This window comes from Strongylocentrotus purpuratus, unplaced genomic scaffold (genome assembly GCF_000002235.5).
Source record: "Strongylocentrotus purpuratus isolate Spur 01 unplaced genomic scaffold, Spur_5.0 spur5_scaffold_5, whole genome shotgun sequence".
Taxonomy (NCBI): Eukaryota; Metazoa; Echinodermata; class Echinoidea; order Camarodonta; family Strongylocentrotidae; genus Strongylocentrotus; species Strongylocentrotus purpuratus.
In genome coordinates, this window is record NW_022145611.1 from 15,216,521 (window position 1) to 15,235,350 (window position 18,830).

An 18,830-nucleotide genomic window follows, 5' to 3' on the forward strand; every position below is an offset into this window, starting at 1 on the left:
AGTGTTTCTTTCTTTTATTCACTTCGGAAAGATATTGGTAAAAGTAGGCCTACAAGTTAAACCTTTGATAATAAATCTTTGGTTGATTTTCAAACATGGTCACGTCTCCCTCTTTTCTTTTCGCCCTACTACTTTTATCAAACAAAATAATGTTCATTTATCACGTCAGTATAAAGTAAAACTATATTGATCATACTACATCGAAAAACGATGCTCTACATCGGCCTGTTCATCTATTCTGAATATATTTGTCATTGTCATTATTACTATCATCACATCCATCATTACCAGCATCACCTTGTTTCACCACCATCATAATCATCTTGTAAAATTGGTAATTTAGAGCATTCTGGATCAAAAAATAAAATAGAAAAGCGTCACACAATTCTTCACCATCAGCATCCTCTTCCATATTTAACGTCAGAACTCTTACATACCTCATTCTCTAATAATTTCGAGTACAAGAAAGAGAGAGAGAGGGAAACTCAGCGAGCTACATACTCCTCGAGGAGCAAGGAGGGGGGGGGGGGGAATCTCATCTTGGACGCACATGACATGTTATGTGTTGATTATCTAATATAGCAAGATTTAAGATACGGCCCATACTACGTAATTACACAGATTATGAAAGTCACAATAACAGTATTTCTAACAAAAGAAAACAAACAAAAATACTGATAATTTCACGTTAAAAATCTTTTATTAAGTACACAAATAGAGTGATTACAAATATTGCACCAGTTGAATAACATCTTTTTCAATAAATAAATGCAATAATCACATGAGCCATTTTGGAGCTTAAACAATGATCAAAGTAATCTTCAACAATGTCATTACTTTTGCACCTTATGACAGCGAGCCAACATTATCAGCAAGGATAAGTATATATGCCAGAGGTTTACCAGTACACAAAATACTTCACCATGTTCACTACATGTATTGAGTTGTCAAACCCGAGTTTACATAAAAAAGACGGACATCAAACACTAAACAGGCTAGAAAAAAAAGGGGGAAATACCTTAAACCTAAAGTCCAATGTTTTCATGATTATTATTCAATTGGAGTTTGCCTGGAGGCGTGACTAGGTAATACTGATTAAGTCCAAGACAAAAGTATTCTCATTAGACGATTGAAGTTACTCCCAGTTACATGAAATACAGCTTCATAAAAAAGAACATTGCTGTTGGGGTTGGGGGTTACTTCTTTGATTAATAGTAACACGTTCTAAGATTCAAGTTTTGCCTAAAAATATTCCAAAAGTTTACATAAAAACAGTGACAATAGGATTTTAACATAAAATGAGCATAACATTTCCCATGAAACATGCGAGACCAGTCTCTTGTAGGGTTAAACAAAAATTAAAACTTGCACCATTACATAAATTTAAGTGAGCAGAACACATACAAAAGAAATATATAAGTTCAGTTTATGAAAACTGATATTTCATATCAAGACATTCAAGATCATCTTCCACTTCGGAGCATACACAAAGCATGATAGAATTGATGGACGTAAGTAGACAGTTTGATTTACATATCAAATTGCCACAGAAAACAAAAGGAAATAAATATACCCTCCCCATAAAAACTATTTAGCGAGATAAGAATTAAGAAAACTAAAAATTCAAAGTGATATATAATGGAAAACATTTCAAAATATATGATCAAATGTAGAAACACATTTGATAACTTCATTATCATGTAAAAGAAGCTATAGCAATCCAACCCTGAATATAATCATCTTTTATTCGTTGAATGATACCTTGCGATGTAAACATATTTCAGATTAGCATAATAAATATTCATACAATTGTTATTTTGGCAATGACAGACAGACAATTTTTATAATTTGATTTTTGTATGTATCAAAGTATCAAAAATCACATTCTTAAAGTACAACACAAGAAGAAATAAGATGAAATTCCATGAACACTAATTTTAAATAAACATAAAACCATTCGATACAGTAATACCAAAATACATGTTCAGACACACAAAGAGTCTTTGTTTAAAAATAAAGAAGTTTCATCATAATTGCACATTTTATACCATGATCAATCTTTCCGTAGAATAGTACATTTTGTGTAACACATTGAAAGTAGCATTAACTTTGTTTTCTTTTTCACAACACAAATTAAAATAAACTTGTACACCTATGTACGAAATCTACCTCATAAATCTACAGAACATCTAAAGTTATCTTGGATGTTGCACAGGAAATTACAGATAATACATGTATGTGCATAAAAAAGATTTTTCTTATGCCAGGAACATAGATATTTTTGTGAGTAGTATTAACCAAAAGTAACACAGCCTATCCACAATACATGTATATGTTTGCAAAAGCAGGGCCAGCTCATTTTCACCTGATATATATTTTACCAGACAACTATTAATGAAGTCCATGATAATAAGGTCAAATCTACAGCCGTCAGAAGACATACACCCAGTCATTCCAAATTAAATCAAAGAAGACTCTATAGTTTATAAGTGGGTAATCATGACAACATAATACAAATAAAATTGACAAATCTTTGAAATTATCATTGTATTCACAGATGTGTGTATAGTTACTTTGCTTGTACAAACCAGAAAAAACAAACAAAGATAAGATAAGTAAGCAACACATTCAGAACATCTGCCACAAGAGCAAAATGAAGGCAAACATTTCAGTCAACACCAATAAGAAGTGGCATTCAAAGATATAAATACTCACAACACAGCCACCTGACTTAGCTACTAAAGATATTAAATACTGCATGCTGACATTAGGGGTTTGCCATCATCGCCATCAACTAAGCTGGAAATAAAATACTTCATTACCATGAATATCAAATGAAGATAAAAGACAGTGAAGTTGGTAAAATTAAAGTTAACGCAGATACTATTTGAATTTTAACACAGAGTTGGAATTGCACAAAATGAGTAGATTTTGTTGGAAAGGTATAATTCAATACAAAACACACAAAAAGACTACGATACAAATAAATAACTTTCTTCTCATAAGATGGCATTTTTAATGTTTAAGATCATGAACCATTCATTAATCTTCAACCCTCAAACAAATGCCTCAAGAACATCTTCAATTGGCACACATATATGTACTTCTTGTACACACATGTAGCCTCATATTGAGTGTCTACCTGCATCCTTCAATCTTTTGAGCTTTCAATCATTGCTGCTAGCAACACTGTGGCATCCATCTTCAGCACCCCTGCGACTATCCTTGTTGTCATTGACGCAATTTCACCATCCCGTATATCAAACACAGTCATTGTTTGTGATGGTCTTACATAAACCCTCCATCTCTGATGTTATTCACATCAACAATACTAATAATCCATGTCAACATCATCATCATCCTTCCTAATCAACAACCAAGGTTCCCCTCAGCCTACATCAGTCCCATACTCACCCCACCCTCATCACTCCCATCTTTACCAAAGACAAATAATCAAGCCCCTTCCTACTACCCATGATTCCCTTTCAACACTCAATCACAACGATTGCTGCATCGGATGGTTTGATGTCTGCACAATCATCATCATCATCATCATCATCAACATCATCAGTCATTGACTTGGTGGGGGTGGGGGACATTCCATGTCACCGGCTGACAGCGGATGTTGTAGTACGGGGAGCAGATCTGCTGGTAGAGGGGTACACGATGAAAGATGCCAATGTTTGCAAACACCAGCTCTGAGCTGTAGTACGTGAAGAAGGGTCCTTCACAGCACGAGCACTGCCGCACGTTCTGCAACATTTCTGTTATAAATTACAAGATAGGCAAAAGTTAGACGATGTTTGGCTACCAGTTTTGTAAGTTTCATTGATGTAACATAAGAAATGTCAATTGCCATACAGTGTGTGGTACATTCTTCCCATCCCTCTCTATATGCTTCTTTGCATTTAATATACAGTTACTACAAACCATATTACCTGGATACAAAAACACATCACACAATATCCCTGCATGCATGTTCAAAGTTACTTAATCATTTTGAGCTTCTGCTGGTATACAGTAATAAATCATCCCTTTTTCTAAATTTCACACGTTTTATAAACAAGAGAGTAGAGTCCTCTTGATCAAAGTGAGGAGCAGCCTTGGATGATATAATAAAGAAATGATAAAGGATTTCTTGTTTTCTAGCCTACCTGATAACTTTGCAGGTAGATCCCCCTTGTTCCAGTTGACCCCACTGCTTGAGATGCACCGTGCTGCTAGCTCCTGTAGGGGTGGTACACTGGTCTCAGGACGGAATGTCAGCTTGGATGTTACCTCCTGGTCCCACTCATCTAAGAGCTTGTCCTGATTAACTGTTTCAAAATGAAAAATGCAGCAGATATCAAGACACAAATTCACCCCTCTAAATTTCTAAATTTCACCCGATAAATGGATGTTATGTTGCAAATGTTTGTTGAAAATTTGTCTGCACCATTATTAGAAAAAGTCTGCCATAAAGACTGCCTAGCTGTGATTGCCACTTTAACAGATAAGCTAATTGCAATTGAAACACCATAGTAATGTACAAATGGTGCCTTACATACCATTTGAAAATAATTACCTCTTAGGGGATTTAATAACCTTCAAAAATTCATAACTTTCATTTTTATTTATAGGGATTACCTAATGTCAATCCAAAATATTATGTGTGAAGGATGAATAATTCCCATTTCAATAAGTTTTGACTATTTAATCCTCGATCAGATATAACAGGGTAAACCATGGCATTTTTTTTAATAATGGCGTAAGTGTAATATACTTCACATCTCTGTATTTTATAACACAAAGCTCAGTGTATACCCAACAGTTTACCACCTCATACATGTATCTGAACAAGCCTTTTAAAGAAGTGTCTTACCACTGAATGTGTAGAGTTGGAGGTAGGAGAGGGAGGCAGGGAAGTACTTGAGAGGGTTGTTTCTAACATGTAGCTCCTTCAAACGATGAAGACGTCCTATCTGATCTGGTAAGGATGTCAATCTAGTGGAAAAATATGGGACATCCACAATAATAATAGTAATAATAATATTCTACTTATATAGCGCTTATTACATTGTCTCTAAGCGTTTTACAGATATACAATGAGGTTTTAGAAGTGGAAGCTAATTTGGTCGTAATCTACAAGATGTTCAAGGATGTATTTGGGGTATAATAAGAACAAATCAAAAAGTATCTCCCTAAATCCTACCATAAGAGGATGTCAGCTTACAAAAATGGACCTGAAAACATACTAACTGCATGTGTGCATTGGTTGTCAAAAAGAATAACAGGAAAGTAAAGTTACATTAGGCCATTAGGTAAAGTTGAGCACTGACTTTTTTTCTATTGCATTTCGGTGTCAATAAAAAAAAGTAGGTAACTACTTATTTGAGAATGTCCTTAATATCAAGGAAGAAGTTGAAGATACTGGACCTTGTATTTTATGACAAGAACAAAGGGCAGTAATATGTGCCTTTGTTGAGTTAGACTCCAGTGAGAGAGAGCTGAGAGAGTCTTAACTTGGAACTCAACCCCTATTTGACTGAAACAGACTTGAGACTCAAATTTAGAGTTGATTACGTCAAGGGCAGTGTTTTGATGAGGCAAGATATTGACTCCAGTCAAGGCTTGAGACGTGAGATTGAGATGACTTGAGTAAGAGAAACTCAACAGCTTCACTTTTCCCGACTAGGGTCTCAATAAAACACAATAACGATCCACCTCTATTTGACTGATCTTGACGTGAGACTTAAATTTGGTGATTGATAAGAACACAGACAGTGTTTTGACGAGTCAGGAAATTGACTTCAGTCTGACTTCAGATATAAGATTGAGAAGAAATCAAGTCAGAGAAAATCAACAGCTTTTCTTGATTAGGATCTCAATCACACACCTGGGCCCCATTTCACAAAACTTGTCATTAGTGACAAATGACAGTTTCTGTTATATGCTAGTGAAATCCTTGCTTCTGATTGGATATCAGCAGATTTGTCACTGATTTTTGTCATTTTGTCATTGAAAGAAAGGCTTTGTGAAACTGGTCCGAGTTCTATTCATTGTTCTGATCCAGTAGATTGTACCAACATACCTGTTGTTTGAGAGCCAGACTTTGTTGAGTGAAGTACATCTTGATAGAGATGCTGGGAGGTGGGTCAGTTCACAGGATGACAGATCTAATTCAGTCAGACGCACCAGCCTACCAAAGGCAGAGGGCAAACTCCGCAGATGATTCTCTCCTAAACAGAGAAAGGCATGTGTATGTGATCAACCTCAATAGTACCACAATGTTTCGTGCACATATACAGACAAGGAAAACGCTCTCGGCGGTCTCGCCTGCATAACGCAATTCAATATGATAAACCAGAACGTCAATGACGTAGCGCTCATCCGCATCTCACAACAACAAATATCGTAAATTTTATGTGGTACACTTTTGAACTGGTCAAAAAATAAAAATTTGATGACTGGAAGGGACATAATTTCATTTCTTTTGCATAAAGTACCATAAATAATCAATGGAGCAAAATCTCACAATTCTGTGTAGAAGTTTAGTGTTCCAAATTTAGCTCTACCAGATAAGGCAAACCAAATCAAAATCAGTCAAGAAATGAGGGAAAAGAAGCAATTTTTGTTATTTTTGGAATAAATTTGCATAAATTACCATAATTAATTTATGGAGAACAATTTCAAAATTCTGTGTAGAAGTTTAGTGTACCAAAGTTAGCTCTACGATATAAAGCAAACCAAATCAAAATTGGTCAAGAAATGAAGGAGAAGAAGCCTTTTTTGTGATTTCGAATAAATTTGCATAAATTAGCATAGATAATGAATTTCATGATTCTGTGTAGAAATTTTAAATCGCCTTCCTAGCCCTATCATATGAAACAATCAGAATCAAAATCGGTTGAAAAATAACGAAGAAGAAGCATTTTGAAAATCTTGATGTTGATGCCACAACAAAGTCTAAGTTTGTTGACCTTAAATGACCTTTGACCTCAACTTAGTGACCTGAAATTATACTCACATGATTGGGGAGACTTGATAACCCTATAGCCCAATTTCCATTGACTAAGAACTTATACTCTCAAAATTATATCAAAAATTCAAAAACTTAACCTTAGGTTAAGTTTTCGATGATGATGCTACAACATAGTCCAAGTCTGTTGACCTGAAATGACCTTTGACCTTGACTTTGTGATCTGAAATTTTACTCACAAGATTGGGGATACTTGATTACTCTATAATCAAAGTTTCATTGACTAAGAACTTATACTTTAAAAATTATATCAAAAATTCAAAAACTTAACCTTAGGTTAAGTTTTTGATGTTGACGCCGCCGCCGTTCGCCGTCACCGGAAAAGCGGCGCCTATGTCTCGATTTTTGCTATGCAGGCGAGACAAAAATGACATTTTTGATACAATATTTAAATCACGATGCCTTTTGAATGCTTCATGCTAATCCAACTTTGTTCTGTGATAAAACTTTCTCAATTCATGAGCCCACTTTCGAATACAAGAAAGGCATGCTTTTCATTAAAAATAATCCAATTCAGTAACACAATACAGTGCCCCTCTGTTGACAAAAAGAAGAAAGGCAATGATCCTATTTAAAAAGAGTGAAATTCCCCTTCTTGCTTAAACTTAATGTAGGCTATTCTCCCTTTATGCAAGAACATGGAGGATCAGACAGAAAATAGAGAATATTTCATGATGGTAAACTTGACAGAAATATCAGAGTTCTATCAAGATCAGACTTAAAAAGGGGAGGGGTGAGACATTTCTTGAAATCAACACAGTTCTGGCACTCACCGACATAGAGAGCGGTCAGATTGACCAGGTTGCACATCTCGTCCGGTAATGAGGTCAGCTGGTTGGAATGGGCACATAGCTCTTCTAGGTGTGTCAACTGACCGATGCTACCGGTCAGTTCGGTCAGTAGGTTGTTGGTCACATTGAGAATGACGAGGATGGACAGTCTACCCAGGGTGGATGGCAGAGACTGGAGGTGGTTGTTCTTGCAATCTAGCTCCTGGAGGTGACTGAAGTTACCTATGCATTTCTGACAAAAGAAATAAAAGGGAGAAAAAATTCAACTAAATAGGTACTGCGATAGCTATGCACATGAATAATGCAGTCACCTGTATTATTACCTGGTAAAAAGGAGCATCCAAATGTGTGGATTCATTGAAAACTCATTATAAAAAGCTGTGACTAAAACAAAATTCCTGATATAACAAGGTAATGTTCATGGTCCCACTGTAGTGGAAACATATCACAGAATACACCATCCCTCCATCCATCCTTTATTTGAAAAAAATAGTTCTAAACCCAGTTGGGATATGTCTCGATTCCAATCAATACTAGAGAGTTCTGATATACTCTACATGCATAAAAAGGTTCCATATAATATACAAGACAGGAAATCAATGAAGTCTTAGGGAAATTTAAGGTTCAACTGTATGTGTTTTGTGATCAATTATTCTTTCGTTTTTTTTCTTCAAAATTGGGCAATAATTAACACATAGAGACAGAAGTCAGCATTAAGAAATATTGATATTGTTAATATAAACAAAAGTAACTATATTTTCCATTAATGTGGGTATGGTGTCTTGCCACAAATTCCTTAAATTGAGAAGGATGCAAACACATTACATAGCATACAAAAGCATTCTGATATAAGTAGGCCTACTAACTGGCAGTTTCTCAAGGCAGTTGTACTGTAGGAAGAGTTGCTCTAATCCGCCCAGCAGGCCTATTTCCTCTGGCAGTGAGACAAGCCGATTGTTGGACAGATTTAGAACAGTCAGCTGGCGACCCACATAACCGATCAGCTGAGGGCAGCATTTCAGATTCATGTAACTGCAGTTTACAAGGACAAAAAGATGGGTAGTTATTAATAAAGATGCAATCAACCTGTTTAAGTTTCTGCTTTATCAATATGGCTGGCAACAATTTAAAAAATAAAAAAACCTAAGATTTTAAAAAATGGAGATATGAACCGATATAGTCATAATCTTATTTTCTGTGCTACAGAGTGTGTAATATATGCTGGGACTATGCTTGTACACTATTAAGGTAAACATTACACTGTTTATCAATGCTTGTTTATCCTTTACAAGTATTGTAACCTACTTCACCCTAACAAAGAGTTATTCAAACAAAAACAAAAAACAAGTGAGCATGTTGATGATACTTCACAATATATGCCACTTTTTCTTGAAATTTTCTGGACTGAATAAATGATGCTTTCCTACAAGATCTTGAAACAACACATTCCTACCTAATGACAAAATGGACCAAACTCTTTTTTTCTTCTTCTATTCTTTGTTTGACTAGGATAGGAGAGGAGTTGTAGCGGTACTGACCTTATGTCTACTTCCACCTGTTTCTCCTCGCATGCAGTCTCCACCATACCCAAGGCTGCAGCATCCCCTGTCCCATGGGCTGAACAGATGGACAGCTTGTTAGCACGGCAGCACGCCCCACACTGCTTGTAGCTGCACAATCAAGAGAGTGAGTGATTGAGAGACAAAATGTTATGCAAGGAAATGGTGTATGAATGAGAGCAGCGTATGTTGTGACTTTTGCACAGAAAAGTTTTGTGAGGAAAATATACTGGATAAAGAGATACAAGACATAGGTGTAACACGACAAAGATGAGCGAGAATGGAAAATAACTATAGAAGAGAGAGAGAGAGGGGGAGGGAGGAAGAGATAGAGAGAGAGACACACAGGGCAAGGATGCAGAAATGGGTTAGAGTGAGGAGAAGAAAGGGGAGAGAGGTAACATGAGAGAGAGAGAGAAAGGGGTAAAGAGTGAAGGAACAGAGAGAGGAGATAGATTTGAAATCTCTGATAAAAATGTAAAATGAAATCTCTTACTTATACACCAAACGCTGCAGAGCCATGTCCAATGTAATGAGAAGTATAAAGCAGTTACCTCTATACTTAGATCATTCTATGAATGTTCATGCATGTACATGTATGTGGCTCCAGACAACATGTAATCATAGCCAGCATGACCTTATCTACAGGAAACATGTGTAATTCAGAACTCTTGTTTCTTGCTTTTCCATGTGACTGTGATTATCAATTTCATACTTTCTATTCCTGTTTAACTGAATGTTTTCACTCTTCTCCATTATATTTGTCCTGAATGTTTTGTATTTTAAATGCATACCATACATGTATTTGTATGAAACCTGTAGAAGGTCAACCCCACTCTTATTCATTTTACATTCTTTTCTCTCTCGCTACCAGTCACTTCCTAACGATGATCGCTTCCTCTTTTTTACATCCCAGCCATATCATTTCATATTTCCTTTAAGTCCAATCCATCCATTTTATACAAATTTTGACAATATTTATATCCCTTTCCTTCCCTGTTTTGCTCTACCTGAGGCCTTTCTTGTTTCCTTGCCCTTTATCTCTCCCCACTCCTTTATACTTCTCATCCCAGATGATTAACAAGAGGCCCACACCACAGATACTGACTGTCAAAAAATATCAAGTAAAACATACTCAAAATGGTTGTTTGGTTCTTTGGTTACAAAAACTGATCCATAATTTATGATGTTTTTTAAAACCTTTGAGCTTGCTGGAAGCTACAAAGTAAGATGAAACAGACAACATCAACAAGCTGGAAAATATATCACTAAATATAATTTCAAAATGCATACAGTACGAGGGAACTAGGAAGGGTATGCCAAATTGCTTTAATAGTCTTGACTTTGTCACCTTTCCTGAAACACTGAATGACTGAGGGCCAAAAGAAAGTCAAGAACACTTGATCAGTACAATACCCCTTTATCTCTCCCTCTCTCTCTCTCTCCTTGCCCCTGGTAGTGACTCACTCACCTGCACTTCCTCTTGGCTTGCAAGAGACCGCAGCTCCTGCAGGAAAGGGAGGGTTGCAACCGGGGGATTTCCCTACAAGAAATGATGACCTCACCACCAGAACGTGGACTGTCCCTCCTCATGTTGGATAAAGAGCGCTCATGTTTGCGGTGCTGCAAGTACAAAGGTATGATGGATGATTCATAACAGTTGGAAATGGATTGTGATTACATCTTTCTGCAATAGGGTGTGGCATGATTACATTGCAGAATTAAGTTCCACAGCTGAAAAGGTTGAGTAAACTATTATAATCTCTTTGCAAATAAAATAAAATGTAACCTATGACATTTGGTGCAATGCATCTAGGTAATTGTAGGATCTGCATGAGCATGCCAGTGCCAATGAATAGGGAAACTAAAACGTGGTACAATATAAGTGCATTGTTAAACATATAGTTGGCCTCTCCATACTTGCCATGCATGCATGTATGTTTATACACAGACATATTTAGCTGCTTATAGAACTGTGGTTGAAATCTGAGAAAAGCGTTGGTGTAATACTTACTGTAATCCAGCGCTTGGTACTTGTATGTCCCACGGTAGCACCCGTAGCTAAGGGCCCATACACAGCTTCATCCCCCCTGGCAGCATGGCCACCACACCTCCTCCTGGCCCCGCCCTGCTTCTCCCCTCCCCTCTTGTCTGGCGCCCTCACTCCATTGCGAAGCAGACCAAAGACCAGGCAGACCACCGTGAAGGAGAGTAGACCCACGACGAAGATGGCCAAGGCAAAGGACTGGAGGTCATCAGTGGCCGAGAGAAGGTCAGTCAGTCCGGACAAAGGAATGAGGCCCTGGAGGGTGTCAAGCCAACATTGCTCCATGGCTGCACACTCACTAGCATTTCATACCTAGGAAGAAAGGAATAAATAATAATATAGTGAAACTTGTCTATAAAAACCACCCAATGGAGACAAAGAAATTGATCTTTATACACATGTAAACACGATGGCGAGGTCTGTTCAAAATAAATTTTAAAATGTGGTCGTCATAGTCAGCTGGTCTTTCTATACAGGTGGTCACTAAAGCAGGTTTCACTGTGATATATTACTCATCATCTTGTTTACTAAGCAAACCCTCATCAGCATCAATGTTGTTTTTCCCGAGGGCCAGGCAATTATTATTACCCGAGCAACAGCAAGGTACCCATTTAACCACCTGGGCGGAGAGTGGAAAATGTATAACAATGTCTTACCAAAGGACATTAGTACAGGGCTGGAATGTGAACCCTCTATCCTTGAATTGAGAGTCAAGTGAATGAACCACTATAATACCACAACAACTCCATAAGCAAGAATATTCATCATTGGCAGGCCAACAAAAGTTTGCTTGTTTTTAATCACCTCAAGTAACATGACTAATTAATCCTGTCCAGATATAGTAAATGAAAAAAATAACTTTAAAATGCTCAAACTTTTGGCCAAAGATTAAGTTGGAAAAAGTAAAAAATGGTTCTTTGTTTCTTTGTTTTTCAAACACTTGGAAAATCTTTTCTGAACGGTGAACAGTCTCTAAATGTTACACATTTTACAAAGTCAGTACCGGTAATTAACGATTCAATAAAGGTTTCATTTTAAAAAAAAAGCACATCTTACAATAATGAACCCACCATGCAATAACTCTACAAAAATAAACAGCATACACATCTACATGTACACAGTATACACAACTTGTGTGTATAAATCCCCAGAAGCCTTTAAAGTTGTCCTCAGGTATCCCCTTGGGGCTAAAATTTAGAGGGAGTGTGATCCCCTTCCTCTCTGTTTCAGGTCACCACAAATCTCTGATCCTTTGGTGATCTGGACCTGCCCACGTCACCTGGTCCATATTTAGACCCGGTTAGATTTCAGATAAGTTTACAGTAGGTTGAATTACACCTTTGCCTTTGACTCTATCATCATGGGGATACATACTGGACAGGTCAATCTCTTCTAGGGACGTCAGCAATGTACACAATACCATTTACACTGTACATGTACAGGGGTATGGCTACAAATCATGTACAATGTATGAAAATAACTCTCGGGCGAGGGGGGGGGGGTGGTGACTGTCCATGGGGGTAATTTTCTGGGGTTAATTGTCCTTGGGAGTAGTTTTCCAGGGTGGGGGGGGGGGGGGGGGGGGGGGTAATTGTCCCACTGGTTATGGACCGGGGGAGATTGTCCAGGGGGTTATTGTCCTAGAACCGACTACTGTATAGTAACTTTGAATACATGTTCAGCTGTGCAATGGTTTAGTTTTTGCACTTCATTTGTATATTCAAAGTGTCAAATAGTTTTACTCCCTTTCCCAGATTTCCTGATGAACTGGAACTCAGAAAATTGCACAAAAAGAGGCTTTTTTGACAGTTCAAACATGAAACTACATGTATATCTGCATGGTACACTCAGTCTCACACAGGCTACCTTCAATGTTATAATGATGCATTATTTAAATGCAAGTATTGTTGCAATCCAGATTTCAGCCTAAATTTGAATTGCCTATTTTATTTAATTTAATTTAATCTTTTTATTATAAATCTTTTTGTTGTTGTACTTTTCTCAGTAACACAAGTAAAAATAAATGAAGTAACACATCACTGTTTGTACAGAATGTCGATGTCCCAATTGTAAAAAAATAAAATCCTGAATGATCCAATTTAAGAAATGTCCAAAACAATATCCAAGATGATGTCCAAAACAGCTGATGTCAAAAAATTGATATGATCAATAAATATCAATTTATGAATGCACTTACTCAAACAATCTACTTACTCAAATGATGAACAATAAATCACTAAATCACTGATTCACCGATGAAGCTCTACAGCATCAGGTAGTTATGCTGACGGAATTCTGATTTGATTTGGTAAAACTGACAGCTTTTATATATATTCTCATGGAGAGATAAGAGCCTATTATTAAAAAGAGGACCAAAACATTCTACCTTACACCAAAACAAACAAATTTATTTGGAAGCTTCTGATATATGTGCTGTGTGATTCAATTTAGTTCTGAACATTGCAACATGCAAGAGAAGGGGGGAATTTCTTGGTGTACACGTACAATGAACAGGTACATTCATTGTAATAATCTGTTTATTAACAAGCCAAAGAATCAGGGGCATTCCCTTGGTCCAGCTACTATAAATAGCCATATTGTAATGGTTTTATGCTCTTTACCTCAACACAAATACTGTTGTAATCATTCCTGCATTAATAGGCAATTTACTTAAAGAAAAAAATTGGCCACCGAAAGTGAGTAGAAATCCTAAATTATTTGTAAAAGCATTAAAGCAAGTATCTTAATGAATTGAAGACTTTAATGAAATGATTAAAATTAATATTATACTTTATCGTTCTAAAATCCATTACTCTTAGAGGAATGCAATTGGCTACATTTCGACATTATATTGTATAATGGTAAAATTTACAGGTAATATGCAATGTCGGTCAACATTATGCACATACACGTACATGTATCTCCAATTAAAATACTGAGGAACAAGACTGAACTGTCAGTTGTGTTGAGATTGCTAAAGTATAATTAGTTTATCAACTGAAAAAAATAAACCTTCTGATGAGTATTAAACTTTCAGGGTATAATTTCTCACCCTTGAACCAAATAACACTAAAAATAAAAATAAGAGTAGTTTCTACCTGAAACTTACTTTGTAAATGTGTAATATATAAATATATTTCAAAAAATACACTCATCTTGGATCGAAGACAAACAATTTCAAACATGTACAGTACATGTACATGTAAGTCATCTTTATTCCAGTGAAAGAAAATCAAAAAACAAATTACATTAAAAATACCCAGGCCCTCTGCTAGAAGAAAATAATACTTTCTGATCAGGAGACCGGGTCACAGATATACATGTAATAACAAAATAACAAACACAAGAGTCAAAGAACCCAATACCAATTTACCAAACAAATAGAAAATACTGGAAAAAGAACAATAACAAAAAATGTATACCATCATCATCATTATTATAAGTAGTATGTATTGTTATGATTATATTACTATCATTATTATTATTATCATTATCACTATTGTAGACTATATATTAATGATAATAATGATAGTACCGTAACAATAATTATACTACTAGTGATGATGATGACGATGATGATGATGATGATTATGATGATAATGATGATGGTATAGATAATAATGATAATGATGATGCATGGTTATGATACTGCATGATGATAATGATGATGATGGTATAGATGATAATGATATGATGATGGTGATGATAATGCATGATGATAACGATGATGATGATGGTGTAGATGATAATGATAATGATGATGGTGATGATAATGCATGATGATAATGATGATGATGGTATATGATAATGATAATAATGATGATGGTGATGATAATGCATGATGATGGTATAGATGATAATGCATGATGATGGTATAGATGATAATGATAATAATGATGATGGTGATGATAATGCATGATGATAACGATGATGATGTTGGTATAGATGATAATGATAATAATGATGATGGTGATGATAATGCATGATGATAATGATGATGATGGTATAGATGATAATGATAATGATGATGATGGTGATGATAATTAATGCATGATGATAATGATGATGATGGTCTAGATGATAATGATAATAATGATGATGGTGATGATAATGCATGATGATAATGCATGATGATGGTATAGATGATAATGATAATAATGATGATGGTGATGATAATACATGATGATAATGATGATGATGGTATGATGATAATGATAATAATGATGATGGTGATGATAATGCATGATGATAACGATGATGATGATGGTATAGATGATAATGATAATAATGATGATGGTGATGATAATGCATAATGATGGTGATGATAATGCATGATGATAACAATGATGATGTTGGAATATATGTAGATGATAATGATAATAAGGATGATGATGGTAATGATAATGCATGATGATGATGAGGGTATAGAGTCTAGATTATATTGATAATAAGGATGATGATGGTAATGATAATGCATGATGATGATGATGGTATAGAGTCTAGAATATATTGATAATGATGATGAAGAATGACATGGATAATGTTATTGTTAATGTTATCATTAGACATTACAAAATGATACAGATCTACATGTAGATCTAAATAATAAATAATAATAACATGTTCTCAAATTCAGTCACTCAGATCATATCATGCAGATCATATCATGCAATCACGATTTCATTTTCACAACAACCATGACAAACATGACAAATGCATAGACTTTTCTAGGATGTTGACAGCCATTGGCAACAAGCGCAAGCTGTCTGTGTGATCGCTCAGCTCATCTCATCTCCCTCTCGTCTCAGTTCATTCCGCAAAGATTCTACTTCTACTTTTTCTAGTCTAAAGTCTTAGAGAACTATTGTAATAAAGAAAAGTAGCCTAAAAATTAACTTTTCATCTGCATAAAATTACATAAAAATACATTCTTTACCTTGTCATTTGCGCTAAGTTCAATGGAGTTCCATCAGCGTCCGCAGTCTCCAGCTGCAGCGCTTCCAGTGTAGTGGAGCGTTTCCAGTGCAGTGGTAGCTCTCAGATCATGATCAGCATGCATAAATATAGCGGATGCATGCAGGCCTGGCGCTGGATCTGGCCCGAGCTAGGGCGGCGGACGTCCGCGGTCTGTCGCCGCAGAGCATCAGCATTAAACAACGAGCGGACAGATTAAAATGAGTGAATAGCCAATTTGAATAGCAAATATTAATGATGACTGGTAAAAAAAAATATGATAAATTTTTAACTTATAAGAGATTATAAACCTTTTAAATATTTAAAATATTCTTTTAAAATATTTTTTGAACTACAAAAAAGCTTTTAAAAAGAAAAAAATGCAAAATATTTGATTGATATTCATACGGACAGCTCTTTGTTCAATATAAGAAGGAGGCTGTGTAAATATTTTGTCGGTTACTTCAGGTTTAATTTTCACGGAGGCGTGACCTTTGATGTTTTAAAAACATGTTGCGATGTGTGCATGGCTGGATCTCTCTTGAACTGTGACAATGGCGGCCTTCATGAGTTTTCCTGTGACTCGGACCCATGCCAAATTTTCAAGATTTAACTTTTCTATCGACCATAACTCTCTCCATCTTGGCATATCTAAGAGCGCTTCTAGTCGTTTTCTTGGAGATAAACTCGACAATTATGCAATTGTGTCTCTGATAACTGAACACGAGAGCTCAACTGCAGAGGACAGGGAACTTTTTGTTTGTTTACAGATTTTGGATGATGCAGTGGTGAGGAAGTCCATCTCACTTTCTCAAGTGTCAGAATGTCCAGATACTGTTACAGTCTATGCAACAGAAACATTTCATAAACACTACAAAATATTAGACCACGAAGACGTCTACATCAGACCTGTTAAAGCATTTCCTCTCACCAAAGTTGTATTTGGAGCAAGAACGAGCAGATGCTATGAATGGTCAAAGAAGAGGCTGTTCAGTACAGGGCTCCTTGTGTCGGCGTGTCAACAGAAGGTCTTAGTGCGGGCAAATGATAGATTTCTTGCACCTGTGATTCCGGTATTTAGTGGAGACGAGACGTACAGCTTAGCAAATTACATGGATCTGATTGCTTTGGAATGCGAGCCCGTAACGCAAGGAATAATTTCAGTCAACACTTCCATTGTGATCACAGATATGTCAAGTGGTGTGTTCTTCCCCGATGAAAGACGCCTGAGCTCAAGACAAAACAGAAATGAGAGAAGAGATGGTTCTGATGATGGAACAGTATCGCCTTGTTTTCAGCTACCAGAACCCCGCATCATGTCAGACTTTGCCCAGGGTCTGCTTGAATTTTGGGAGCACCATGAACTACAAAATCAACACTCTGATTCCGGCACAGCTGATGATATGTCTCTCTCTTCTGGAGCAACCTTTGACATCAACATGAACGGCGACCACCTGAACCCCTCGAGTCTGACTTTAAGACCAGTACTGATGCCGACATCTTCCGCCCATAGGAACGCATTTGGAAAAGGGAGTAGATCTGCCTGTAATTCATTCATCAGTGACCAATGTGAACTAGTGTATAAGCTTGGAGTGACCAAAGATACGCTTGATAGACTCCATGCTTACAACGGCAGCTGGGTCAAAATATCATTAGCAGGACATCCCTCTGAGACTGAAGAAGGGATTGATGATAATTATGTAGCAGACTTAGACAGCACTGTCATTGAAGAAGCTGCTGTCACCTCATTACCTAGACCAAGACCTGGTAACCTGGATCTCATTCAAACATCTACAGGTGTGTGTACCCCTAAGAACTTGCCTGTAAGGCCGTCAAAGCCACCTGTACCACAAGTCATTCATCAAACAGCCACAGATACACAGGATGTTGTCATAGATGCAGAGAGAGATGACCAAACAGAAGAGAAGACAATGGACCAACCTCCCCTTCCACCTCGAGAGGGTCATCAAGAACAAGCCCATCTTGCTCAAATCTTTGTTGTCAATCCCAAACTCTACTCAAATGGGGATAAGAGGAGCAAGAGAAATGGAGCCCATGTTCCTTTCAACTCTAATGAAGTTGAATTCATTGTGGAAGACGATTCAGTGGCAATATCCCCACAGCTTTGGTTTAACATCCAGGATCATCCTTCTCAACTCATACAACCAGATGCTATGGTTTCTGTAAAGGTAGTCTGTTAAAGGATATTGCTTGAAAAGTTTTGATGAAATGAAGTGAAGGAGAACTTTTAAAACTGACAAAATTGTTCTTAAAAAGGTTTTAACTTTATCAAGGGATTCTGCATTCACCGATGCTCAGTGTAGTTTAATATGTTCTTATTTGATTATTAATCAATACTTTCAGGTGATATAGAATTTGTAGGTGAAATGTTCACCTGGTGAATGATTCTTTGTTGTTCTTGTACATTTTAATTTACAAGCAACTTTCCCATTTGCAAATAT

The 18,830-nt window shown here is 36.5% G+C and overlaps 3 protein-coding genes across 3 annotated transcripts in view; 2 read left to right on the forward strand and 1 right to left on the reverse strand.

Annotated features, from left to right (window-relative positions):
* Nucleotides 1-681: 681 nt before the first annotated feature.
* Nucleotides 682-16,666, reverse strand: LOC587871 (leucine-rich repeat-containing protein 58). Its single transcript, XM_030999382.1, has 10 exons — nucleotides 16,352-16,666; nucleotides 11,383-11,727; nucleotides 10,840-10,991; nucleotides 9,348-9,479; nucleotides 8,676-8,841; nucleotides 7,792-8,041; nucleotides 6,071-6,218; nucleotides 4,862-4,983; nucleotides 4,155-4,316; nucleotides 682-3,764 (listed from the first exon to the last, which is right to left on the reverse strand). Exons 2-10 carry the CDS (start codon nucleotides 11,698-11,700, stop codon nucleotides 3,568-3,570), a joined length of 1,647 nt encoding a protein of 548 aa, XP_030855242.1. The 5' UTR covers nucleotides 11,701-11,727; nucleotides 16,352-16,666; the 3' UTR covers nucleotides 682-3,567.
* A 169-nt stretch (nucleotides 16,667-16,835) lies between these two features.
* LOC115929516 lies at nucleotides 16,836-18,264 on the forward strand. Its single transcript, XM_030998625.1, has 2 exons — nucleotides 16,836-18,191; nucleotides 18,244-18,264. The coding sequence occupies exons 1-2, from the start codon at nucleotides 16,923-16,925 to the stop codon at nucleotides 18,262-18,264; spliced, it is 1,290 nt and encodes a 429-aa protein (XP_030854485.1). The 5' UTR covers nucleotides 16,836-16,922.
* The window catches only part of LOC580015 (peroxisome assembly factor 2), a 29,407-nt gene continuing 28,755 nt past the window's right edge, over nucleotides 18,179-18,830 (forward strand). Inside the window, exon 1 of the mRNA XM_030999101.1 lies at nucleotides 18,179-18,557. Within this exon, the coding sequence (XP_030854961.1) occupies nucleotides 18,300-18,557 (258 nt within the window). The 5' untranslated portion in view covers nucleotides 18,179-18,299. The remainder of the gene's footprint in view (nucleotides 18,558-18,830) is intronic.